Source organism: Tinamus guttatus, unplaced genomic scaffold (genome assembly GCF_059628265.1).
Source record: "Tinamus guttatus ecotype Peru unplaced genomic scaffold, ASM5962826v1 Tinamus_guttatus_pri_ptg000125l, whole genome shotgun sequence".
Classification (NCBI taxonomy): Eukaryota; Metazoa; Chordata; class Aves; order Tinamiformes; family Tinamidae; genus Tinamus; species Tinamus guttatus.
The window spans coordinates 8,212,717-8,239,316 of record NW_028288659.1 but is presented as its reverse complement, the minus strand read 5'-3'; the positions used below and the strand labels follow the sequence as shown (position 1 = coordinate 8,239,316).

The 26,600-nt window shown below is 41.0% G+C and overlaps 1 protein-coding gene across 1 annotated transcript in view; it reads right to left on the bottom strand.

The window, feature by feature from the left end:
* The window catches only part of POLR3B (RNA polymerase III subunit B), a 63,592-nt gene extending 37,314 nt beyond the window's left edge, over positions 1–26,278 (bottom strand). The window contains exons 1-15 of the mRNA XM_088521670.1: positions 26,197–26,278; positions 25,615–25,647; positions 24,448–24,504; positions 24,306–24,370; positions 23,727–23,802; positions 20,549–20,649; positions 19,165–19,256; positions 18,107–18,224; positions 17,909–18,017; positions 11,109–11,231; positions 10,097–10,213; positions 8,666–8,800; positions 4,277–4,438; positions 1,682–1,882; positions 717–879 (exon numbers count right to left, since the gene is read on the bottom strand). Of these exons, the coding sequence (XP_088377796.1) occupies positions 717–879; positions 1,682–1,882; positions 4,277–4,438; positions 8,666–8,800; positions 10,097–10,213; positions 11,109–11,231; positions 17,909–18,017; positions 18,107–18,224; positions 19,165–19,256; positions 20,549–20,649; positions 23,727–23,802; positions 24,306–24,370; positions 24,448–24,504; positions 25,615–25,647; positions 26,197–26,268 (1,624 nt within the window). The 5' untranslated portion in view covers positions 26,269–26,278. The remainder of the gene's footprint in view (positions 1–716; positions 880–1,681; positions 1,883–4,276; positions 4,439–8,665; positions 8,801–10,096; positions 10,214–11,108; positions 11,232–17,908; positions 18,018–18,106; positions 18,225–19,164; positions 19,257–20,548; positions 20,650–23,726; positions 23,803–24,305; positions 24,371–24,447; positions 24,505–25,614; positions 25,648–26,196) is intronic.
* Between the last annotated feature and the right edge of the window lie 322 nt (positions 26,279–26,600).

The following is a 26,600-nucleotide window of genomic DNA, read 5'->3' as shown; positions in this document are numbered from 1 at the left end:
AACAGGAGTCTGCAGATGCAAGGCACATACGTCAGAACATCCATCTAACAAATCAAGACAAGAAAGGAGGTGGCAGCCTGCTTTCCGAGGTATTTTTTTTCTAATTGTTCACAAAGCAAGTTTTCCTTTAAAAGCTAGTTTTCAGAGAAAGCAGCATTGTTAAACTCTGAAGGCAATTCATGTTTTATTTCTGTTTTTAAGCACACTTGCATGAATAGGCATAAAAATATAAAAAGATTGCAGTAAAACAAAATATGTCCTGTAACTGCAGCTTTGAATTTGCAAAGTGAAGTTGTTAGAAGTTTAGTGGTACTATTCTCTTTAAAAAGTATTTTGTGAAGGGCAAAACACTTGGTTAACAGCTAGAAAAATAGGGTGGAAAAGAAAACGTGTAGCAGATTGTTCTGCAGTCCTTTCATATTTTTTAGTACTTATTCATGCAAGCATTAGAAACAGTCTTGAAACTTAAAAAACCTTCTGTTTCCCAGCTAAAATCATGTGCAGTAACAATTCTGAGGAGACAGCTACATATAACGAAATACTTCATCCAGCCTGTCTGCCCTATCTAACTCTGTCAAAATATTTACTGTTGAAGTTATCTTCACATGGAAAAACACATCTGAAGTTCACCACACTTCAAAAACTGAGAGTTAGTCTTCAAAAACCATCCAACACTCAACAGCCAAATGGAGACAGATTGCTAAAAAGTTCCATACCGTTAAGGAAAACAAGGAACACATTTGGATATGAGAGTTCTTCACCACAGAGCAAGTTGACATCTTCCACTCCAAGATTGCTAGCAAGCTTAATAATTGGGCCATCTTCCATATCTGTAGTAATGTGAGTCATGAGGGCAAGGTTTTTAACCAAACCACAAGCCTGTAATAAAATATAATAAAAAGTCCACCAGTTATTTTAAAGCAAAACTTTATTACTATCAACATTTTTTCCCAAATTGCTCTATTTGTGAGAGACATTAAAAAAGTCAAGCATAAGTGAATAAAATGATACGGATTAACATTATTGAAAATGACGAAGGAACCGATTTTCTAAATCACACTGAAATGTAATGTTTTCACATATAAGAACTAGTAAAAAGCACAGATTATGAAACTGTAGTTCTTAAATGATCCAAATATTTATAACCTATATTTCTCTCTTCAGTGTTAACAGTTACTTAGAAACAGAATATTGCATAATTTAGACAGAAAACCAAGGAAATTAATTCAACGGTATGAGATAATTTGGGCACGTGCAATACATAATCTTAGCTTACAATTCTCCAAGATAAAACATGACTAAATATATTAATTATTCATAAACTTTATGACAAAAAGTGATGCTATTAAATATAAGCTATTAGAGTTAATTGGTATGACTCAAGATACCAAAAGATACAGAAAATTCTTCTATTATTATATTATTATTTTATAACACTCTCAGGTGATTTCTGTGCAGTTTTCAGACAGTCCATTGCAGTAAGAGAAAAAAGGTAATATAGTAAGGAGAGATATACTGTAATTAGATGGGGCGAGTTATGAGATCAGACTGAGGGTAATGCATCCAAAAACCTCCTCAGCAAAACTCTTCCTCTGATGGAGGACCATTTACTTCAACATAAAATGTACCTCTATCCCTGGGGAGGCAGAGAAATGCTAACAGCAAAATACAAGTGTTTTACCTCTCCTTCAGGAGTGTCAGATGGGCAGAGCATCCCCCACTGCGAGGGCTGCAAAGATCGGGGACCGCTCACTTTTCTTGTCTTTTCAAACTGAGAAGAGATCCTAGTCATCATGCCCAGAGCGGATATATAGGACAAGCGGGACAACACTTGCGTCACACCTTGCCGGTCCATTTTGAATCTTTTCAGAGACCAATTTCCCTGTAGAAGATCAATATTTCAGAAAATTTGAAACAGTTTATCCTTGCTTGGACACTGCATATCTTTGAGGTATTTTAGATTGCGTGACATTAGAGGAGCTTTGTACTACACATGTTGCCAATTTATATAAAACTTTCTAATTATCCACCTGCATATAATCTGCTAGTGATTAGATACTAGGATAGAATATGTATTTTTACAAAGTTTAAATTAAACAATTGCTCTATGGATCAGAACATACATTCAACTGCATAAAGATTCTTCATCATTTGTCCCTAATCAGATACTTCAATACTCAACTTAGGAACTAAATGAAGTTTTTTTCTGTTTTACCTCTGTGGACATTCCTTTTTCTTCAAAAGTTCCTCCCCTCCAAAGCTGGCCTGATGTCCTTATTGAGGTCTTTGTGTGGAATACACTTTTACAGTGCAATCTATAAACTGTTTCAGTTCTACCTCATTCATGATTTTTTGTAGGAAATACAGTTGTGTTTGCTACAGAAATTTGATATCAAAATTGTCTATACTTTCCTGAAGTTCCTTGGTTTAAGAATCCAGAGGAAAATGACTCATCGGTGTGACCTGTCACAGAGGCAGTGTGGGATTTTGTATGTCTAACCAGCTTCTCTGCTAGGATTACATCATCAAGGAAACACAGATCTGTGCATATGTCAGAGATTTCATATTTCAGGCCTGCCAATGCCACTATTGACTGGGGCTTTCATTAGGAGAACAGAAAAGTTGGAGAATGTTCTAGGACACCGAGTTATGTTTCCATGATAAACTCCTAGAGAGTGAAGGGCTGCAGTCTCAGGGGCTTCACAAGATTCTGGAGGCACCAAAATGTCTGTCAGACCTGTACCAAGACTGCCTGAGCGACTCTGGTATTTTCTAGGGCAAAAACCAGGCCTACAGTCAACACCACTGCTGACAGAGCGGTGGTATGAATTCTTCCGCAGGATGCTGCTGTAATTAGGAATCTGCAGAGTTATTTCATGCTCTTTGAGGCTATCACTGAAGCGTTCTGGTGAGATTGGAGATTGCTGTTTCCAAGAATGAGTTTTGTGGTATTTGCTTAATCTCCTGAATAGTATGCACTGGGCATTGTTCTTGACAAATTGTTTTCAATGCGTAAGAGCAGATGGTGTTTAACTGCTTATGTGGCAGGAAAAAAAAATATGTCCTAAGATAGTGGAAGAACGAAGACTTTACAGTATGTACTGAATACTTTGCAGATTTATCTCTGTCAGTCCAAATGGAAAAACTGGCACCAGCTAGAAGAAGCACTAGTATTTAGAGAAACAAATCTGTCAATTGTTTTGGTTATGTGCACTGTAGAGATTTAACTACATTTGGGGCACTCATAAAATTAAATAGTGATAAGCTTTAACATTGGGATTTGTAAGTAACAGATTGTTGGTGGTTTTGGATGCAGTTTGTGGAGTTAATTTTGTTTACAAGAACTGAAGAAAAATCTCAGTCTCATGCTAAGCAAAAAAAGCTGTCTCGAGTTCCAAAGATTAAAAAATGAGTTGCACAATTTTTACCAGCCACTAAAATACTTCGATTAATCTAATTTCTTAAAAATTCACAGATTTCAAAGTGGTTTACAAACGCGTAGCTAGATTTCAGGAACCATCTAACAATTTGGTGCTACCGATGTGTTAAGATAGGAGACAAAGTTATTAATTTTATTTTTGTTTTTGTCTGCCAGCATGCATGAAAATATCCATTCCGCTAAAATGCAGACATTGGCCAAAGTTTAGGCAAAACAAATATTTTGAGGCTTGATTACTACAAAATGTTGCAGTAACGTGCCATTTAGCAGGTCTCCCTGTGTTAAATAAGTCAGTATCAGCTATTCATGTAGCAGAGAAGTGCTTCATAGTCTGTCAAATTTTCTCTTATTATACAAATAAAAATGAAGTCATCTTAAAAGGGCTCAAAATTCAGCTTTTTTTCTTTTCAAATGTTTTCCACTTGTGATAGATGATTACTGTTTTCAAACACCCTTTGGACATACATTACAGCTTGACCCTGGGTAAATCCAGATAATACAAAAATACCATGAACCAAACAAGAAAGCAGAACCTGAAAGACAGCAAGTTAGATAAATATAAACACTATTGTACTCTAAATTTGCTTGCTTCATCTTCAACATCACTAGGAGGCAAATGGGGAAATGAAAAGTGGTTTGATAGTAATGATCCTTCAGGCAATGACCTAAAGCACCGCCAAATACAGATTTTTGCAATTATCATCTACGAAGACTATTAATTTTAGATTTGTTTCCATGACCAAAGCGAGTGGAGCCATCAAAACAAAATTCACACTTTTCCATCGTTCAACACGGTGAAAAAACTTTACATACTAGAATGTAGACAAAATTCCTTACCGTGGAAATGGCATTGACCATGCCATTGGTGATCTGGTCTTGACGCATGTGCTTCACTACATCAAACTGAGCTGCTCGCTGCTTGGGGATTACCTGGTCAGCTATCTTTTTCAGTTCAGAGTTAAATTTTTTGAACAAATCTTCAAACAGAAGAGAAAGAAGCTGGAAATACAAAACAAAAGGATTAAAGGAAAAGTGATACTCCTCTAGGTCTGGAAAATGCAGGGGGAAAAAAAAAAACGAACGAACAGATATATTTGTAAATTTATGTTTCTGATAAGTTAGAAAAAAGATTCTTCTTTATTTCTTACCTCACGTACTTGCGAGCTTTTTGCCTTATTAAAACAAAGTGCGATACAATAGAACTTGCATCATAATAAAAGGCATACTAAAAAGAACGGTGTAAGCCTACTCTTTCATCCCTTTTTGGTTTACTTTGATCGTTCCTTCACAACATCTAACACACACATCCGCACCCACACTACCTTTTATTAGCTGTTTTCCCCCACCTTACACGAATCCCGCGGATCAGCCCTTCCTTCCTAAAGTCACAACTTGTTAAAGATGCCTTAAATGCCCAGCACCACAACCCTGTTGAGAGTTGAGCTCCCAGGGGCTCCTCAAAACGCACGAGAGGGCCCCCTGCGAGAGGCTGTTGGGGGAAGCAGGGCAGGGCTTGCAGGACCAGGTGAGCAGATACCACAGCTTCTGCACAGATACAACTAAAAGGGACTCTCTCTTTTTGGCTCAGCAGCAACCTCTGCTCTTGACAGCTGACAGGGCAGGTCTCAGGTTACTAGCCAGCTGCCTTGCTCAGATAAACTGTTATCCAGCTACTTTCTGCAGGGCCCCACGTGGCGATAAGCAGTCACCCCCCATGCAGAGTCCTATGGGGAGCTCTTCCACCCTCTCCAGAAGTGCTGCTATCTGCAAATTGCAGCACCCTCCCACATCGCTCCCTAAAACAAGGGGCCAACAGGGCCCTGCACAATGGCCTTAAACAAAGAAGCTACTTCATACAGGTAGAACTGGAGAAAACAAAACAAAACACCACCACCACCAAAAGGAAATAAAAAAAGCAATACATATCTTTAAAAGCACTATAATTTAAGTCACTTTTTTCTTGCATACGTATATTACTATACATACCAATTACCTCTAGTTCTCAAAACATCCATAAAAGCGAAAAGGTACACAACTTGTGATCTTTTATTTACTATTTTGCTTTGCTTTCACCACTTGCCCAACCTCTCCCTGCAGGCTCCCTGCAGTTTCCCAAACTATTTAAAACGTATCATGTAACGCAAACACAAGGGCTCACAGTGATTAGTTTTGCAAGCGGGCAGTGTAAACTCCGAAGTGTGGCAATCTTATCCTGAAATGCTATTTTACAACAGCTTCACATGTGAGGAAGTCTAAAAATGCCTCTATTAATAAGCTGGGCCACTAGCTTTAGTTGTTCTCTTCCATCTTCCTGCCCAGCTGGGCTAACCAAATCATTCGGAGATGCAGACCATAAATTGGACCTAGTGATGCAGTCACAGCAACTGTCAAGGATTAAAGCCCTCATCTGATCAAAAGGGGAGGTGCAAAAGCCCCTGCGCAAGAGGGTCCTTGTGTGATCTCCTCAGAGACTGACAGGAATGAGGACCCCAGTATTCAGGAAAAGGCAACACACACATGTCCTTCATCAATAGGGAAGAATGGAGGCTGAAAATGATAACAAACATTGAACTTTTCACAATATATATTTTTTTAATGTAATCTACTCTGCCAGTCCTTCTGGAAGCATCCAGCTTGACTGCTGCCCTGTAGTGACTCTGCACAAATGGGCACCGAGATAGTTTAGCGCTCATAGATCCAAAGGATGTTATATGTCAACTCACCACCAATCCCTCCTGCCCAGTACTACTCCTGTGTGACACAGGCAAATATTTTAATTTGTTCTGTTTAAGTAACTTGATGAAAATAACCAAAAAAATAAAAGGTAAAAGGTTATGGCACACCTCTGATTTACTTAATTTTTTTCAGGTCTGAGCCTATTCTTAAGAAGTAATCTGGAAAGACATACTTGATTGCCACCTTGTCCCTCACGGATGCCAAAGAACAGCTTAACTGCAAAATTCTAAGTTAAATGGGGAGCAACAACCCATTCTTCTAAAAAACCTTCTTATCTTCCATCATTTCATCACTTTCCAAAGCCAGGAAGGAGAACAAACAGAAGTCTCCAAAAATTAGGTTGAGGAATGTGTTGCAAACAAGAAGGGACAAAAAGTAAAAGGAAGGAAGAGATGTGCACAGCTCTTAGATGGCTGATAATCTTGTTATTTAAGAGCTAGACTGTGTGGAAATTAATCATGGTGTATATTTTATCGTTACGGGTTTCAGAGAAGGACTTAAAGGAACATCTAATAAAATGAAATTGTACAGGATAATACTTTCACATCTGATTTCTTGACTGTAAAACTGCCACAGCCTCCTACTTCTACAGGCTGTAGCGAGTAAGACAACCCGCCCTTATTTCGTTTTCTGTAAACTAATAAAACATCTGACACGCCAAGCACACCAACTTGCTAATGTTTGCTGAGTTGAGACGCGTCAGACTTTGCCATTTTCCCTCACAGCCTGTCTGCGAGCACTCTGACTCTCTGCAAGGCAGAGTCTCACAATAACCACATTATTTAGGTCAAGAGTAAGTGATTAAAGAAAAGGGATGGAATGCCAGTGATAATATTCAAGGGATTTCATAGTTAGTCCAGGGCCTTTCAGCCTGCTTAAGACAGGAGCACTGGAGAGCAAATTATATTTAAGAAAAAAAAATACTGACAGCTCATCAATTGATTTTCATTGAAAATCCTAAGAAAAATTAATAAAGAAGTTAAGCTGCTGAAATACAGTTTCACCAATTAGCTTAATGTCAGAGAATTCTAATTAGGTGCCTTGAGATTGCTATTTAGTGTTTAAGCCTTTAGAGTGCCAAATTCTCCCTTTCACACAAACTGGTTGCAAAATTAAAGACATTAGGCAGCCTTAATTATATTATCAGAACAGCTGGGATTAGGCAATCTCTGAAGTCAAGGCGGTATTCTTTTGTCACAGGGTAGAAATCCCTTGCTTTCCAGGGTGCCGGATTTTGGTGCTGTTCCATATCTCACCCATACAAAGCAAGCTGCATTAGAAACAAAAAAAAAGGAAAAAAAAAAAGGAAAAAAAAAAGAGCACAAAGAACAGAGTAATGCTCGGCAAATAATGAACACATTAAGGAAAGAGAAAAGGTAGGTGAAAAGATTAAGCCTGAAATCGGTAGGTTTTGCTAACACCTCAGCTGGCACCTGGCCTGCCAAGCCTCTAGTGGCAGAAAGACTGAGAGAAAGCTCTGTAAACCAGCTTGGCTAGGGGATACAACTCTGTTATCTAAAGCTAAAGCACATTTCATACTCTCTTGTCCCATGGGGTGTGAAATTAGCAGCTATTGTTTTCACACATTTTTATAAACACAATGCCTTTTATGTCTTTACATTGTTTAGACTGCTATGTTTTTCTGCTCACAGGGGAATCTTTCTCTGCCCCCCCTCCTTTTTTTTCTTTATTCCAATTTTAAAGCAACAGGATTTTAATTCCAGGAACACACTGGCATTAAAAAAAAAAAAAAAGCATAGGCCATTTCACGTACACAAACTTTACCTAGCACAAATATTTAGAAGACGACAAAATAAAATCTCTGCACACTTTTTAGTCTGCTATCCCATCAAATTAGTATTATACTGATAACATGTGGAATGAGGAGTTCAAGCCTTCAGCTTGAAATGAACATTTAAAATATGACAAGGGAGACAGAACTACTCTTAAGTAAGTGTTACAAACCTTCCCTGCACAGTTCTTCTTGATGTGGAAAGAAAAACACAATGCCTTGGCTATGATGATCATCTATACTTAAAACCTTTCCTAGTTAACTTAGGAAAACTTAGGTTGTTAACAGCCATGTAAGCAGAGACCTTATTCTTGCAGCTTGTAGAAAATTCTTTTTTTTTAATCTGCTACATTTCCTGCATCTAAAGTACGGGACATCAGGAAATGGATTTTTGGACTATCTTGATGGCACTAATAGTGTCAAGAAGGAACAAAAACTGATGCCATATTCACCCTGCTCTGTCCTTTTACCTGGCACAATAGTGAGCCCAGTACTTCTGCATAGAAGTGAGGATACAACTTAGTCCTAGTCAGGGAAAGCATATCCGTGAGTCAATACAGAAAACGCCAATAAAAGACAATAAAACGAGAGGGAAAACTTCAGTCAAGAAGACAGTGGTGCTCCTTATTCTTGAATCTTTTAAAAGTAGATGCTATCAAAATCTCAAAAGAGCCCTTAGCACAAAAGCAGAAACTCACCTGCCCAGCCAATTCCAGACGCTTATTTCCATAGTAATCTCTGTCATCGACTTTATTTTCTCCTTGGGCCAGGATTACTCTGCGCACCATCACTGCTGTGTAAATGCACTTGGCACGAAAATTGAACTCCTTTACCTGCAAGCAAAAAAGAGAAGAGACTGATGTTCCAGGAGCAATTCCTCAGGACTTACCCTGGCAAAGACACACACTTACAGGGGACTCTGGCCTGAGTGAAGAGTTAAGAAGAGCATTTGTGTACTCTACCTTCTTAAAAAACAACCCTGAAAGGGATATGCTTCAGTGAAATTGAAACAGACGTAAACAGAGAATAAATCAGAATAAAGACATACGTCATGAAAGTAAGGTCCCAACTACAGCTAATAATGCCTGACTATGGAGAAAAAACATATAGGATGATAAACAGTTCAAAGGTGCAGTACTTCAAAAACATTCAGGCTATTTTTGATTTAATCCACTTTTTTATCTTTAATCTGAGGATGATTTACTTATTTTACCTACAAAGCAATTGAAAATATATTCCCCTGCCAAGAAAACTCACTTCATAAAGTTTGTGTTGACTTTGCCCTACAGAAGAGTTTCTCCTTACACAGGCTACAAACACCTGCATGATCCTGTGACAGGGACCATCTCTTTCCTGCTCATTTTCCAAGAGTTGCAAATCTTTACCAATTAGGATTTGCAACAGTCTCATCACTTGATATTTTTACCAAATTTGTACTTTTCCCTCCTTTATGTTATGGGTAACAAGTGTTACCCACACTTTGCAGTCTTCTTCCTAACACTCCAGGAAAAATATTATGCTCTTGTACTGTAGGAACCTTCTTCTGCGAGAAAGATCAGAGACAATTTCACTCATAACCCACCACTACTGCATCCTGATCAACTCCTGCAGGACCATCAGCTCCTATTCTGCTTTCAGAAGGTCCGATGCCATATGCAAGTGATACAATGTCTGGCCATTTCTTAAAAGACTGTAAGAAAGAACACTTTCAAATTTTCATTAAATAGAAGTATTCCTGTTGTGAATATTTCATTTTTACCTGACCCTAGCTGGTACCAAAGCTGCCCCGAAGAATTACAATGTGAGTGCTCCTATGCCATGATGTCCTAATGCAGGCAAGAGGATGACAGTGGAAAAATGCACACTAATTCACACCTGCAACCCCAGTGGGCTTGAAACCATCATCAGACTCAAGGGCATTTCACTGTTTACCTTAGATTTTCTCTCCTCTGTTGCAAAACTTTATAAGAGCTTTGCTGAGCCCTACCACAGGGCCAACGCTTTTTTTTCTGTACACAAAAATTTGGTGCGCTTACAGCACTTCTGCCATGGCCTCAAGTAGCAGAGATAGTGCCTCGTGTTAGAAAATAAGTCTGCAGATTTACTCCAGTTAAATGAATATTACGTACAAGAACATGTGTCAGAATAGTTGATGCCAGCAACTCTCGTGCTTCTTCCATCTTTGTCTTCTTTGGGCCACCCCACATCCTCTGCCTTCGTACCTTGTTTCCAATGTACTTTAATGCCTGTCAAGTGGATTGATTAACTTGAGTAAGTATCACAATTGTTACCCATAGAAATACGCACATGTTAGAGAGAGATGTATGGATTCTTCAATAAATGCACTCCCACTAACCAGAGATGATACAAACTCCAGACAAAGTGAAAAACACCAATATATAAGCGATGATGATTAAATAAATAAATAAACAAAAAGGACAATTGACACAACTGATGGATGTTCAGTGGACTGGAATAGGGTATGGTAAAAGAGCATGATTACTACAATACTAAAAGAAAAGGGATTGCAGACATATAAGGAGTTGCAAAAGCATTTAGTTTCTTTCCTTTGACTTTTCATCTCCAATTCTTTTGTACACCTGCTGAGTTTCATGCAGGTGTAATGCAATAGCAAACTGTACCCAGGCAAAAATGCTACGGTGTGGCAGTCACATCTATGCTTAAGAGTATTTTGTAGTCATTAACACATCCTTACTCTCTTATCAGTTTTCCCGAGGAAGGGAATGAAGCAGCTGAATTCAGGGTCAAATTAGTTAATGAAATGCTCTAGCTCCACACAGGAGGTTTGAATCTGAAAGGAAAACCATGCCCCCTATGTCAGAGACAACAGATTTTTCTTTCCATCTATTCACCTTCTTCCCAAACAGCTAACTCTCTTTTCATTTCATCTGGCATTTCTTGCACAGGGTAACTTCTATACTTCTGTTTTCCTACTTTCCTGAATGTCTCATACTTTCGTATGCTCCTCCAGCTTCACCACTTTATTCTTAAACTAACTTAAAACAACCCCCAGGAGAAAACCTTAAAACACAAAGCCTCTGTGTCAGCAATCCACAGGCAAGTGTTCAGTCCCCATCCTCTTTAGAGGTCACAGCCACTGGCCATGTGAAAAAGACACACCTGCATCTGTGTAAAAATCTGAGCTTTTTGGCATTCTTCCAGACTAGGAGCAAACGCAGCCATCACATGTTCCTCTGTGCCAATCATCTGCACAATCTCTTGGTCACTCTCAACACCCATGGCCTAGAAAAAGAAGAAAAGACAGAAATAGCACAGGCTTTATGTTAACTCACTGACATTTGCTTATGCTAATTTGGTATTGTTTGTGAGCAGTACTACTAAGCAAGAGCTAGTTCTTCTCTCAGAAACGGTGCCATCTGGCACTGGCAGCACACATTCTAGATGCGGAAGAACCCCAAATGGGAATCTCGATAAGCAGCAGGAACACACACATACTCTTTGGAAAGTGTCTTTTTCTTCACCGACATAAGCTAAATGTTATGTGTTCTCTTATGAAAAATAAGTATCAGGTAATAGTGAACTCAGATGCGCAACAACAAAACCCAGTTCATAATCTACAATAAATAAGGGAAGATGAAATTACTTAAAGGATTATACATGGTCTCTTACCACAAACAGTTTTGTGGACTCAATTGTCTGTGATACAGAACGTCCTATTTGAGAATTTTTTACAGTCTGCCTCCTTTGCAGTTCTTTGCATTTAGAAGATGACTTCACTACACAATTGCACTTGAAAGCCATTCTATTATTTCACTGATCCTTGGACACCTTGTTAGACTTTATGCTGAGGAAAAAGCTTAATAAACTAAGAAAGTGCTTAACAGGTTTAGAAAAATCTCTCTGTCAGTAAGTGTTTCAAGGTGGCAGCCAGCAGTGAAGGCCTTTGTGGATTCCAGATGGTGCTAAAGCTCCCCCCTTCACACATTTGTTTGGAGCTCTGCCATATCAAGAAACAGAATAATCTCACTAAACCTCTGCTGCCTGAGTTGTAATACGTTTCTCAGAAGTTTGTGAGGAAGTTATGGTTGCATTCATATTATTCTCTAAACCACCAGCCACAATGACCATTGCAAATAATGGCTTATGTAGACCCTAGCATTCTGGTTCTCATTAAAAGCTGGCCGTGCCCCAAAAATTCACATTTTCCTCAAAAATGCACAAACACCTTCCTTTTTTACTACCTTCACTGGGTGTTATTTTGCTTAACGCCTATCTAATGTTCTCCCTCTGCAAAACTCTGCTGCTCCGATTTTCAAACATCCAGCCTCTTTTTTTTTTCTTTTTTTTTTCAAAAAAAGAAATGGTTGAATTTCTGTCCAAGTTAAAACTCTGTCCCTTCACCTTGTGGTTTATTAGAAATTATGAGACATGCACATCTACAAGAGGGTGAGAACCCAGGTTTCAGAGCAAAACACAGGCCGCAGTTCCACAGTCTTTTTCTTGCTCTTAGTCACGGTTCATCCTCACCACACAGCCACCCCCAGTGACCTCAAGGTACCTTTCACCAGCAGAATTCAAAAAAGTGATACTCCTGTAAGTCAGATATCTATTTTTCGAGTATTTCTATACCTACTTACCTCTTTAAAGATGGCTGCACAGTATCCAAAATACCCAGCAGAGAACTTGGAAAAATCTATCATGAATTGAGCAAGACTCATGAAATGAGAAGTCTACAGAAGCACAGAGGCTTCACAACACACGTTTTCCAAGCATCTAGGACTTAAGAACTGACCAGCAAAACAGTTTAAGGTCCACAACTGGAGTGATTCTATCACAGCACTTATGCCAGAAAAGAGCACCATATTATTAAGGGAATTTTGTGTCGTCCTGCTGGGCATGTATCCTTGGAATGCGTTTACCTAAAGGACATCCAACACCAGTTGATAAGACACCACCTTGTTTCTTTGCACTGGGTTAACTTTGGGATGGCAGCCAGACCATAACAGTCATGTAAATAGCGAAGAAAAGTATAAAAATCAACCTGCAGTTACACTACACTTGTTTATTTAAAAACACAAAGGCATAGCAAACTAAAGAATGATGATGATTTCCTACGACTTCATAAATTCTCCAAATAAAAATCTGATGGAAACAAGGTGAGATTCGGACATATCATTACAGCAGTGTGGATTTGTACTTTCAATTTGCAGCAGCAAAGCCACTTGAGAATTATCAATTTCTGCATGGCAGGAAAGGCTGGGATATACCGGCAAATATTTGTCATACTGGCTGATATGTGCAAATTAGGAGAAATTAGCCAGGAGTAATCACTAAAACCTTAGGTGAATATCTGAAGAAGATGGGCTGATACAATATACCACAAGTAAATTCATTTACTGCCCTCTGTATTCTCAAACTCGAATACAGCTGCACACACAAATTCACCTGCACACGTTACTAGGACAAGAGACACACACTGGTATCAGAGAGATCTGTTATCACAGCGCTTTCTTTCCTTGGATGCTAGACCCTGATTTTGCACCACCATAAAAAAAAAAGCCTTCCAGAATTAGTCTGCAGCACTGCTAGGATAGCAACAAGGTACTCCCGGGATTTGGCTTGTGTTACAGGAACATTCAGGACATGGAAAGTAGGAAAGGGACCTGTGCTTAAAGAGCTGATCGTCCTAGGGCAAAGCTGAGAGAAAGGGACTAACAGAAAAACAGGGCATGAGACAAGTTGTCTTGTTTATTTTGGTGTGGAAGGAGACATTGCAAAGGGATAATTTTACAGGAGGGATGGAGATGTTGCAAGAGATAATCTAACAGAAGCAATGAAAGGATAACGAAGGAAATGAGAGCAGAATATTGCAGAGCGTGGCAGGAAAGCAAGTGATCAACGCACCTAAGGGCAACAAACCAAAGCATCCAGAAAATTCAGACCATTCTGAGTTTAAGGGGGAGAAAACAGCCTACTAGGGTCAACCACTTCTGAGGACCGGGGAGGCTCCTGCTTCCCAAGATATCCATGTGTGTGTGTGTGTGTGTGTGTGTGTGTGTGTGTCAGGGTGACAGAGCCCTGGAACAGGCTGCCCAGAGAGGCTGCGGAGTCTCCTTCTCTGGAGATCTTCCAAACCTGCCTGGATGCCACCCTGTGCCACGTGCCCTGGGTGTCCCTGCTGGAACAGGGGGTTGGACTAGATGATCTCTAGAGGTCCCTTCCAACCACAACCATTCTGTGACTCTGTGTGTACATGTGTGTGCGTTTGTGCAACAAAAAGAGCGGGACAGAGCAGCTCTTCCTCCCAGACCAGATCTTAATGATGCCGGGGCGTTTCCATGGCACTTCCCTAGAATGCGGCTCTGCAGCCTCTCCGGCTGAAGCACGGAACGGACACAGACACATAACTGGATTAAAAAGCTGTCAGGGAAGTTCGGGGTTGACGTCACAGGCAGAACTGGTCTGGAGCTTTCATAATTCAACAAATATGAGCTATGAAACTGCAGCCATGGGAATCTGTAACTGCGGATCCAGCAAGACCACCATTCAGCTGATCCTCCGGAGCTGCATCTTAACAGCTCCAACACTAACACAGGTTTTGAAAAATGAAACTCAACCTGCAGCTCAAGTCTTTTGCTGCAGGTCCTAGAGTATGTCCCTTGTAGCTCCCCCATATGGGTCAAACAAAAGCTCTTTCTTAAACTAGACACTTTTCCCAATGACTTAGGTTATAAAACACCTTTATCTCCTCTAGGCTGGTTATCAGTCTTCCTTCCCCAGCTAGTTTTTGTACAGCATGCAACCTTCGTTTACTCGGGTCTCACTATCCACTCAAATGTACTGAATTATGAACACTCACCAAAAAGAAAAAAAATCACTCCTACCTTAAAACAACAGCAGCTCACTGCAAAAGCAGCAGGTTTGTAATCTCGTTTGTGTAACCCTGATGTTTTTCAAAATAGAAACATCCTTCGGGACCACACAAATACTCCATCCCTCCCCTAACACTCATTACTAGCTAAAACTGCCCAAGCTCCCCCAAGTAAAGCACGTGCAGCTCACAGTTTCCCTCAGTTTGAAATATTCAAAAAAACACTACACACAGTTCACATGATCCATGCACCAATGAAACTCAACACCGCTAAAACAAAGGTCTCTAGGGATTGCAAATCAACTGAAAACATCTTAAGAACTGTTTTGGTTGTACTTTTCAAGTAATCCAAAAGAACATCAGGTCATTTATCGACAATGGCACTAGGAAGAGAATGCAAGATTGCCCAACCTCTCCTAGCAGCTCTCAGAGCTGTGCAAGTCCCTGACAAAACTGCTGCCTCCAGCTGCCCTAGGTGCAGGGTAGCAGGCACCAATCCACCTCTCTGCCAAGTCAAAAAAGGTCTGTGGAACTTTGTGGGATGACGCCTGGTAGGAAGTGCTCAGCAATGGATTTTTGTCATTGTTTCCTCAGCTGGGTTTTCGATCTCAATTTATACAACATATTACTACTGTACAGGTGAAGGATGAAAAGGCAACTTAAAATGCCAGAATTAAGGTTGTGTGGAAACTTAAGTTTGGCCCTTACAGACATGCACGGTGATACAATCTAAACCACAACCACAAGAGCACTTACTGGTAACAAGAAAGACCCATGCCCCATGGATGCACGGCATAGGCACTGAAATAAGGTATAAAGAAGAATTTCCTCAGGCCTGGGCCTCAGCAGAACTAAATTCTTCTCCTTGCTTTTCCAACTTACCTCCTACATATAATACTGACATGTGAGAGAGCTGAGGCTAAACACAGATCCCTGGGATTTTCAATTTACAGGACTACAGACTCTGTAGCTTCACTTATACTAGTTAAATACAGGTGGGAAGTTCACATCTGCCTGACAATCTATTGCAAAGGCTATCCAGGATTTTTACTTTGCAGTTAGAAAGTCATCAGACGTGGATAGAAGGTATCTCAAATTAACAGGTCGTTGAAAGGAAAGATAAGGACAATTATCATCCACAAGGATAATTAAGTGCTGGTCCAAGATGGTGCATTCTGAATTGTTAAAACAAGAGAGGCTAATTCCCTATTGGATTAAATCACCACAAATCAAGCTATTTTGCTACAGAAACTGTCAGGAGCTTATTGGACAGTATTAAATAATAACAAAAAACAACATTTATATAGGCCATGAAGGATAATAGGTAGGCAAAGGGAAAATTATAGCTGGCAGAACAGGATCGAGTGGTCATTACAATGCTGCTAGGAAAAAACAAAAAGGAACCTCCTCAGATTAATAACCCAGAACAGTAGCTTTCCTGCAGGCAGGTATTTATCTGTACCAGCAGGGGGTGACAACATGTAATGAAAGTCTGTGAGTGAAGGTGGAATCCAGCTGTTTGGTGCTTGAGCTCAAGTGCTTTGGTACCTGCATTAAGATTCACATTAACACCTTTCTGCAGCAGGAAAAGTTATGAATTTAAAGTTATGAATTTAACTCTGACACTTTTCAAGTGTATTTCTGTCCACATATCACTTCTCAACCTCCTTTAACACTGGTAGGGAAGAACAGATGATCTCCAACTACTTGAAGAGACTAGTGTTAAGTCTATATCCAACCATTGTTTATCTATTTGCTATTTGCAAAAAGAAAGCATTTCCTAGAAAAAAAAAAAAAAGAGAGTGATTCTTACAGCTCTCGTGTAGCCAAAGAGCTTGGGCAATACAGAAAACCAGTGTGTGGTGGCTGGCTCAGCCCAACACATCAGCACTGCCGGCAGGAACCGTACAGATGCTGCGAGCAAGTGCTGCCCTCTCCTGGCAATCCACTTCCTCAAGCAAATATCCATCCCCTCCCAGCATTTCCTTTGCTGTAACGGAACACACACAAGCAGAACAGTTCAGACGGAGGGAGAACTACAGGGTTGACTTCTACTGGAAGGACAGGTCCCAGCACAGGCCCTGCTCTGCTCTGCTGCAGTCTGACAGCACCGACACCTTTCCCAGCCTGGGCACTTGGTGCCACCAGCAGGCGGGTCACGAGGTGGCAACCAGGCCCACCGGCAGCCGGGGGAGCCCCTCTGTGGGTTGACCACGCTTGTGCGCAAGCACGGCCAGCTTAAGTGAAAGAGAGAAGCTGGGGGTGACAGAGAGCGCCCTGCCAGGCTCCCAGGCAGTGAGGGAGGCGACGCCGCAACCAGCTCCGCTTGCAGGGCAGATATTCTCACACTCTGTGGGTGCCTTTTGCACTGACTTTTCTGCAGCCCCACTGGTGGTTGCTTCAAAGCTACGATGTCAATTCAAGGCATTTGCCAGGCTCAAGATACTGGGAAGCTTCCTAATTCCGACAAGGAATCCCGAGACTTGAGAGAGCTCAAGCACAGGACTAAGACAGCGCTCGTTCACAGGGGAAGGAACTGAAGTTCCAAGAAAAGCAAGCTATTCCAGTAATCTCAATGGATTTAGGACTAGGCCTAGGAGATACAATACTTTCCAAGAAGGTGTGAGTTTAGCCCGTGGCTATAACTGGAACTGAAGTATAAAACAGCTTGTGGCTATGCCATGCAGAACTAGGTCTGAATGAAAGGGGTTGAACAACTCAGTAGTGTCAAAGTTTAAAAACAAACAAACAAAAAAAGATTCTTAACTCGGGTTTGTAAGACAGCTCAAAGCCAAAGAAAGCAAAAGCTTTCTGACTCTCTGCTGCAACAGAAACACACGCAGCACTGCAAAGGGACCTGGCACCGCAGTAAGGGGGTAGCACACATCCCCCTGACACAGCAGTCCTCTCTCTGCAGAAAAATGTGGTGCTTGCTTCTCTTTGCTGTAGACACCACTTCCCAGCAGAAAATAGCTGTCTTTTCCTCAACCCTATTATGTCCTTCTGTACATACTAGATTTTGAGAACTGCTGCTGATCCTCGTTCTTGAACTACAATTCAGATTTTTTTGGAGACAAACCTGTATTACCTTAAATATGATAGCAATAGGAATATCTTCTGACAGGGTGTTATGCCTCAGGTAAAACCTTCCTTGTTTCACAACCATATTTGTTCTGCTCTTCTTCTCATGAGTGGAACTGAAAACAAAAAAACACGAAACAGTATGTCAGATGCACAGTTTGCACAGCTTCATTCTTCATCATGTAATTGCTTGAATTTCTCATACCTGGTAACAGAAGCTCCAACTGTGCCTTTTCTATCAGCTTCCACAATGATTCTGTTTTTGGATAACTGCTCTTGAATAAGAATGACTTTCTCAACACCTTTAACAATGAAATATCCACCTATATAACAGAAAAGAACAATGTGCATGTCAGTACCTATGTACCTTAACTCACCTCTTTCAATATGCTTTGGATATCAACTACTAAAATATAAACTGCAAATACTTAAAAGGCTGAAACAGGAGAATAAGTTCTGCCTCGAAAGAGTAAAGGACAAACTCTGTCTGGAACCTGTAGTAACTAGGGAAACGTTCCAGCAGATTGCCAGGCTCACATTTGGCATTTGGGATCTAAGACTTTGGGAAGTACTTGGATAGAATAGAAAAGGGACAGAAAGACCTCTCAAGCAGAACTGAATCTCCAAAGCTTTCTGGTTATTTATTTAAAGGTATTATAAAATTGTTAGTACTACAAATCTGGGAAAAATATTACCTGCCAGGAAAGTATGTAATTAACACATTGAAAAAGAACTGGCTCCTTTCTGATGCTTGTTATCAAATAAAGACAGCAAGTATTCCATAATTACTGACTTGCTCTCACCAGCCCTCCAGAGAGAAATTTATCATGCATTAACACACTGAAATACAAGTATCTACTTTTAAAAATGTATCTAAGTCAAGGAGAAAACTGTACATGTGCCATGTCAGACTCCTCTCTCAAAACACAGCCTTCCATTCAAAGCTCCTCAAGCACAGCACTTCATGTCACAGTATCCCACCAGCACCAGCTAGCACAGTACATGCTCAGTGCATGCTGCAAAAGCAGGATTGTAATAACCCTTCATCTCCTTCTATATTTCAAGTATTATCATATGTCTCCTTACTTTACAGGACTGGGCAAATAAAGGCTCCTCTCTGAAAGATCCCTTCTTCCCAAGGACTAGCACTTCTCTTATCGTATGACCCATCAGTACACAAATACATTTCTCAACATCTCTTAGCAGAAATACACTTAAAGCTCAAAGCACAATAGGAATAAAAGAATGTGGGTAAAGATTTACCTGGATCTAGAGGACATTCATTAAGTTTGGCAAATTCTGCTGGCGTTTTCCCCGTAAGAACACAATTGGAGCTACGCAGCATTATTGGCATTCTGCAAGAAAAGCACAGTTGTTCTTGTATTTTAGATTGAGATAGAAAAATATGAACAGTCAAATCCAGAACAGTAACTCTGCTGAACAGGGTGGAAAGAACACGGAGAATGTTTAAGGTTTAAAACACAGGTAAGCTTTTGAAAAGAATTTATTTTTCTTTAATCCCATCTTACAGCACTGAACATGTATTTTGAAAAGGAGTATTGCAATTGGACATCTCCTGGCAGACTTAGTTGCTTTTATGAGGCTAGCCCAGGCACCCACAGCAAGCACAGCCATCAAGATCTATGTCCTATGACAAATGTCTTAGAACATTACAGTATTACCACAGCCACTGGAGCTCCGTTTTATAACTGCATGGATGTTTATCATTTTCTCTTGACAAATTCAGAGCACTTTTTTTGATATGAACACTCAAAACTTCATCACAAAAAGTAGCTGCTTATGTATCTTCCTTCTCTTTCCTGCTAGGATGCTACTTTTGCTAACACGCACAGGCATGTTAGCAAGATTAGAGAATCTTGGCAGGCCACGATTATTTAAAGTCAGGCAGGTTGGCCTTTAAGGACCCTTGTCTACAAAAAGGTATCCTTGCCACATTTAAACAGAACTGGGCATTCAGCAAACACTAGAACCTATTTTGCCTTTTTTGGCATGGTTAGGACTATTTTTTCCTCCCTTGGACACACCTTTCTTGAAGAAATTAGATGCCCATCACAATACTGATACTCTCAACTGATCCGGTAGGCTGTAGAAAAACAACATAACAATAAAAAAGACTCAAAATTTTCTCAGTCTCTGCTCTAAAATAGAACAATTTTAAAGAAGAGTTTAACCTCATCTGGCAGAACAAACAACTTGCTTCTTTGGTTTTACCATCCAGCTTCCACAGACATATCTCTGCAAGTTAGGTACCAAAGAGCGAGAAAACATACCTTTGATAATAAAGCAAAAATGTTTATTTACATTTTGCAATAATGTAACTTGCAGCTGTAGCACTCTTTCATGTATTTTTGTCTTTGTTTTTATCTCCATCCAAATGCAGACCACATCCATCATTAAATTCATTCTTCTTGGGGAGCAGGCAAGTTTCCAAAAGCTTTGGCAAAACAGCACCATGTAACAGAACCTAACAATCATATCCTGCACAGCTGTTTGTCAAGATTTGCCTGTTTTCACTTTCTCTTCTAACAAGTTACACTTCTATTTGCTTTGGAGTAATATCTTCTCCCATCACATGGAACAGATGGCAAATAAAAACCGATACCAGAAGCTTGCCATGGGGTCTTACCTGCCAATGGGTAACGCATTGCGGATGATCCTCTGGCTGCCTCTTGTGTATTCAATGTCCACCGTAATCGGGGCCGAGTAGGTCATGTCTCTGAGGCGGCACTACAGAGGGTGCGCACAGTCATATGGTCAGACATCTGCTTAGATCAAGGGTCCCTCGTAAAAGCTCCTGTGTTTACCCAATCTCCTCCAAGCACTCATGAAGAAAGCAAGCAGTGATGCTTGTTCAAGCTCTTCACAGCACCTGCATTATGCCTGGGGAGGTCCCTTGTTTAAAAAACAACCCCAAAACCCCTCTAATACAAGTACTGTGATGTCTCAGAAGCAGGCAGTGCAACTGTCTCCTCAGAGGACAGCAGTGCACAATGCAACTTCTAAAAGAATTTAATTAAACAAACAGGTCCAATTGGCAGAGCAGACACAAGGGTTTCAGGACTGTGCTGTGCCCTGGTAACCTCATGCTCCGAGAGGAAGTCTTGGCTGAGCAACGTTTCTACGCGAAGACTCTCAACAGATGGAGAGTGGTGCTGTCCCATGAAACCTGACTGAAGGACAACATGCAGGTGGGAGTAAAACGGACACCAACCCACCTTAGTAATAAAATAAAATAACAAAATCTCACAGCAGGATGCTGCTTCCAAAGACGACTTACAGAAGACTAAGCATCGCTTCCTCTCAAGACCCCTAAAATCCATTTGCAAATTCCTCCAATAGCAAGAGAAGCAGCATATAAATATCTAGCACATTAAATAGCCTAAGGCTCTATCACTTCTAGTCACATCTTCCCAGTCTGCTTTCCCTCACTGTGCTCTACTACCACTCTTTTTGCTAACCCCTTAGGTACTGCGTAACTTTACGCAAGACAAGACCTACTGTGTTTGCCACGTGGCAGAGCAACTCACATTAGGTCATCTGTGGCCTCACTGAGCATTTTATACTTCTGAGCTACAGGATAATGGATTTTATCAGAATTCTGACTTGTACATTTATGGTTCTATATAATCACTCAGCTTATTAATTATGAATTAATAACAGGCAATTAAAATTTTCTTGTACATTGAATATGCAACCGTATGAAAAAAAGATGTCTCAACAATCATTGCAAACTGGATCGCCCTTTCTCTCTACACTAAAAGGAAAAGTATTTCTCTGGTAATAAAACACTCATTTACCAGCGATTTTCAAATGGTGACATGAGGAAACTGGGTCACATTGTCCCCTCAGCAACTTAATTGAATTTTAAAGTAACTGAAAATACAGCCATCTTCTAATTATTTAAACTCCTGTGTATAAATAGATCATGAAACACTCACAAAGACCAAGTGAGAGGAAGGGAGGGCTTGGTAGATTCATTAGTGTTAGCGTGAGGAAAAAAGGCTTCAGGATTCCTTGTGTGCTTTGTCCACATAAGACATACAGAATAAGAATTACACAGTGCATCAATTTGCTACCTGCATTTTTGCACTCCCTTCCTTCAGAGAAATGCTAGAGCTCAGAGGCAGGCACTCACAGGCATGTCTGCGTCTACAAGACGCCAAGGACTTAAAAGCTCTCACATGACTGCAACCAGGCAAAGCGCTCAGTTTGTGAAGAGCCAATCATTTTAGCTGTGTTTGGGAAGGAATTCCATAAGCATTTAACAGGCAAAGGTAACGACATAAGTATCCAATCTTTAAAAAAATCAAAATTCATGGTTTCAGGTGATCAGCATCCCATTTAAGAAAACAACAATGGCTTTCACATGTGTAATCCACTGAAAAAAAAAAAAAACACTAGCAATAAGTAGCAGTGAGGATACACCTGAGACACAAGAGCAGGATATTCTAAGTTCAAAGTGAATATACCCCATGAAGCACTTTGCTTTCTGCTGCATTTACAGTCACTTTACCTACTATTTTTGATTAAAACAGAAAACATAACCAGCACATATTTTATTAACTGGATTCTTGGGTCTGAGTTCTCAGGCACAAATTATTTTTTGCATGCAATTTCATTTACGTAGAAATGATCTTTCCTACTGCAATTTGTGCATTCTCATATCTACTGCTACAACAGTAGCTACAAACCTGTAAGCACCATAAGCTGTGTTAAAACCTCTCCAACGAGGTAATTAAGATTTGAGTTGGCTTCTAGATGGCAAAGTGGCTATGCACAAGAGGCAGCCACTAGATGGCTTCTTTACTAAATGTCCCTGAGAAATTCCACATCTTCCCTGCTAAAATCAAAACAGCTTCCCACACATGTTACATGAAGGAAATGATCCACTATCACGTATATAGCAAGAAAAAATGTATATAGGAAGGAAGAAAAAAGTGTGTTGAAATGTGAACTGTTTAACACTGGTTAATCAATTGGCAGAATTTAGGTGACTGGAAAATGAAGGTGCAAGTTCAGAGCTCAGGTCCCTTTTTCAGGCCAAAAAGAATGTGGAAGTTCCTCAGTGGCAGTGATACCCACCTCACAGTACAGCAGGAAAAAAGGAATACTTTCTGCCTTATACCTTATACTCTACCAAAAGGTATAGGCTCACTGACTTCCATCACCAGCATTTGTTTTCCAGCACACATATATTGACTGCAGAAGTACACAGCCATTTGTTAACCCAACCACTTGCACCAAGCACGGAAGATAAATACGCTCCCCATAAGGTTAGTGCTCCTCTGCAATTTCTAAAAATTGTATCAAATTCCATCTTATTCCACTCAAAATTGCCACACTCTCTTAACAATCATGAACAAAGCAAAAGATGTATCCCCCAAGAAGAGTGGGAGAGAAATGGAGACTGAACTGACCTATGCAGAAGATAGCTATGTTGATATTAGAAAAAGTTTAATATATTTAAGTTTAGTATGTCATAAAGAGAGCCATAGGCTAAGCAAGAGAAGCACTTTCACTATTTCCACAGAAGCCCACTCAAATATAGTTACATTGAAACACTGAATACAGCTAACTATACATACTGTGAACATTAAAAAACCCTGCACATAGTGTTTAAATCTCTGAAGTTTCTTTCTAAACTGAATGTGATATAAACAACAGCACCAAATGTCAAGTAGCAGGGATGTCCACAAAACAAGGTGTTCTATGCAGCCACTACCCACGACATCCCAAAAATGAAAAAAAAAAAAGAAAAAAGAAAAAAAGAAGAAAAAAAAAGATTCAGATGGAATCATTAATACCTCATGAGGTGATACAGGTCGTGTCACATTAAAACTTTCTTCCACATCTGGAGTACCCACGTAGATATTGAGGTACCTGCAATACAAACATTTCCAAAATGAGCAATGACCCAAGTATTCTTCCAGCAACATGAGGGGAGAAGAGAGTATATAATGAAAAACGAAATTCTTCTGCTGAACATACCAATGATAGCAGCAAGCAACGATTCTTCCCAAAGTAACCCATTTTATTTGACCTACATTAAAATAAACTTGGGGCTTTTTGTGCACACAGCATAACTTTTGCCAACAGATATAAACAATCCTGTTGTCCCAGATTACCGAATTACAGAAAAACAGTAATATGAAGTACTCTTAACAACTGGCTAACAACTCTGCTTAACAGGCCTGTTTTTTAAGCCTCCACATCTTTTTACGCATTAAATAACAGCAAAGTCATGCAGGAAACTCTCTTGATTTATATTCATACAAATGTCTATTTATATCATTTTACACAAATTTATACATTTTATACTCAACGACAAACCTGTGAGATAGTATGTGTTCTACTCCTGATATATAAGTCAGTTTTACACTTACTTCAAGTACCACATTGGATCAGCATCACTTGTAACTTTTTCATTGGCCTTCATGATCTTCTTTATCTGAAACAGGGAAAAGAATCAAGTTACTTGTTTTTTTCTGAGGACAGAGCCACACTCCTGCCACCAAGAAAGCATACCTCTACATTGATGAAATAGTTGAATGAATCTATGTGCTGCTTCACGAGTCCTTTCACCTAGGAAAAATAATAAAACAAAAAAGCATGCAGCAAATAAAATTAGCTTCAGGAACACTCATTGTGAAAGACATAAGCAATTAAGTTTTGATAAGCATTTTTGTATCTCCACTAAAATCCTTCATTTGAAGAATTTCGGCCCCTGGGGCACACTGCTTGTTTCTGGCTTCCCTTTAGACTCCAGGCCACTGGCCACAGCAACCCAAGCTCGGCCGCTGAGCCAGGGTTCAGTCCACCCCGCCGGCTGCTCATCGAGGCCGCCCGTCATCAGACTGTCAAGGGCTGGCAAATGCAGAGACACGTGCTTACATGCTAGGCTTTAAAGAATCAACTACAGCTAAAAGGCTGCAAGATTCAAAACTCCAAACAGAAAACAGAGGAATACAGATGTAAAAATAACAAAAAAAGATGACAAAGAAGAACCCAAACGAGCGAGCTGGTAGGGCTGGCCTGGAGAGCAGCCCCCGCAGCAGGGCGGGCGAGACGCAGAGCTGATGCCCTGCCAGGGACACGCCAGCAGCAGCAACACTGCACAGCCTGTCACAGGCAGGAAAACATTCCGGGTTCATCAGTGGTCACAAGACAAGATAGCTCCCCTTCTGCTTTTGATAAGCAGATGCCAGCAGCTGAGCACTGAACCTACCACAGCAGCAGCCTCTGAAGTCAGTCAAGTCCTGACGTTCATGAATGAAGGCAGATGTGGCCAAGGCTTTGCAGATACCAGCTCTGCAGTGACCTGCTCACTGTGACAAACACAGCTCCCTGCTTGGTACACGTAGAGATTCCACAAAGACCATAAATGGGGTCTGGGGGTGCCACTGAAACAGTAAAATTACCTGAAAACACTGTGCCATGCACACTGTTCATTCAGAACAGCCATACCAAGCAATGCCAACCCGAGGAAGCAAAGGATGCCTCCTCAAATTAACCCTATTAGCCAAAAAACGAATCTAATTCCCAATTCCACGGAAGCAGGGAACAAAAAAGAATTGTAAAACCCTAGTGGAAGGTGAGCAGCTATTCTGGGAGACAGCAAAAGGCAGCTGGGAGGGATGTGAAGTTAGAGGAGATTGAAACACTTGCATCATGAAACAACTGTGCAACACTGACCTTTAGAAATGCTGGAAGAAGCCTCCATTTTTCCTGAAACCAAGAAAAACAGTCTGAAGCAGCTTCCCAAAGAGTGAGCAAACAGTTAAGAATACTGCATTCTCTTTAAAAAACAATAATCAGTGACAGTGCTTCACATCAGATCAGTCACCTCCTCAGCACAGGGAGGTGCCCTTAGTCAGCCATGTGCACGAGGCAATTTTTATTCAAGGTGCAAAACGACACTTTTTCTTTTTTTTCCTCCTTTCTTCCTAAAAGCGACTTGTGCAAGAACATACATATTCTGGAAAACCCCATCCTATGCATGCAAGAACACCCACCCTTTGAACCCGTAACACTTCCAAGTATTTTTTACCGGTCAAGGGAAGACCAGCCACCCTCTGGGCTCGTGCCGGGGGTCATACTCGCAGGCGGGAGCGCCCGTGAACGCTGCGAGCACCCAAACCTACCACGACTTCGGAAAACTTCCCGGCACGGTCGAGCAAAGCGAGCTCCCCGCGGCTCTGCCCCTCCCCGCCGCTCGGGACCCACTGGCCGCGCCGCCAGCGCTCCGTGGCGCCGCCGCGGGCCGAGGCCGCTCACCTGCACCGTGTTCACGGGCGCCGCGGCCTGCTCGGCGCTCAGGCCGCCCAGCTCCGCCGCCAGCGCCTCCATGGCGCCCGCCGCCCGCGGCGCCGCCGGCGCGGCACGCAAACGCGTCCCCCCGCCCCGCGCGCACGCGCTGCCGCCGCGGAAAGGTTCCGGGCGCCGGGAGTTCCGCGTGCAGCGGCCCCTCGCGCGCGCGCGGCGGCTGTTGGTGCCGAAAAGTATCGAAAATCAAAAGGAAAAAAATATTATAAATGAAAGTAACGCGAAGCTCATGAGTGTAGTCAACCGTAATGGGGGGGGGGAAGGTGAAATAAATTTGCAGCCTTGAAATGAGAGGGGGTTTGTAAGAGCCAAGAGCCCCTGCAGTCCATCAGTGCTTCCCAAGGCCTCTAGGGATT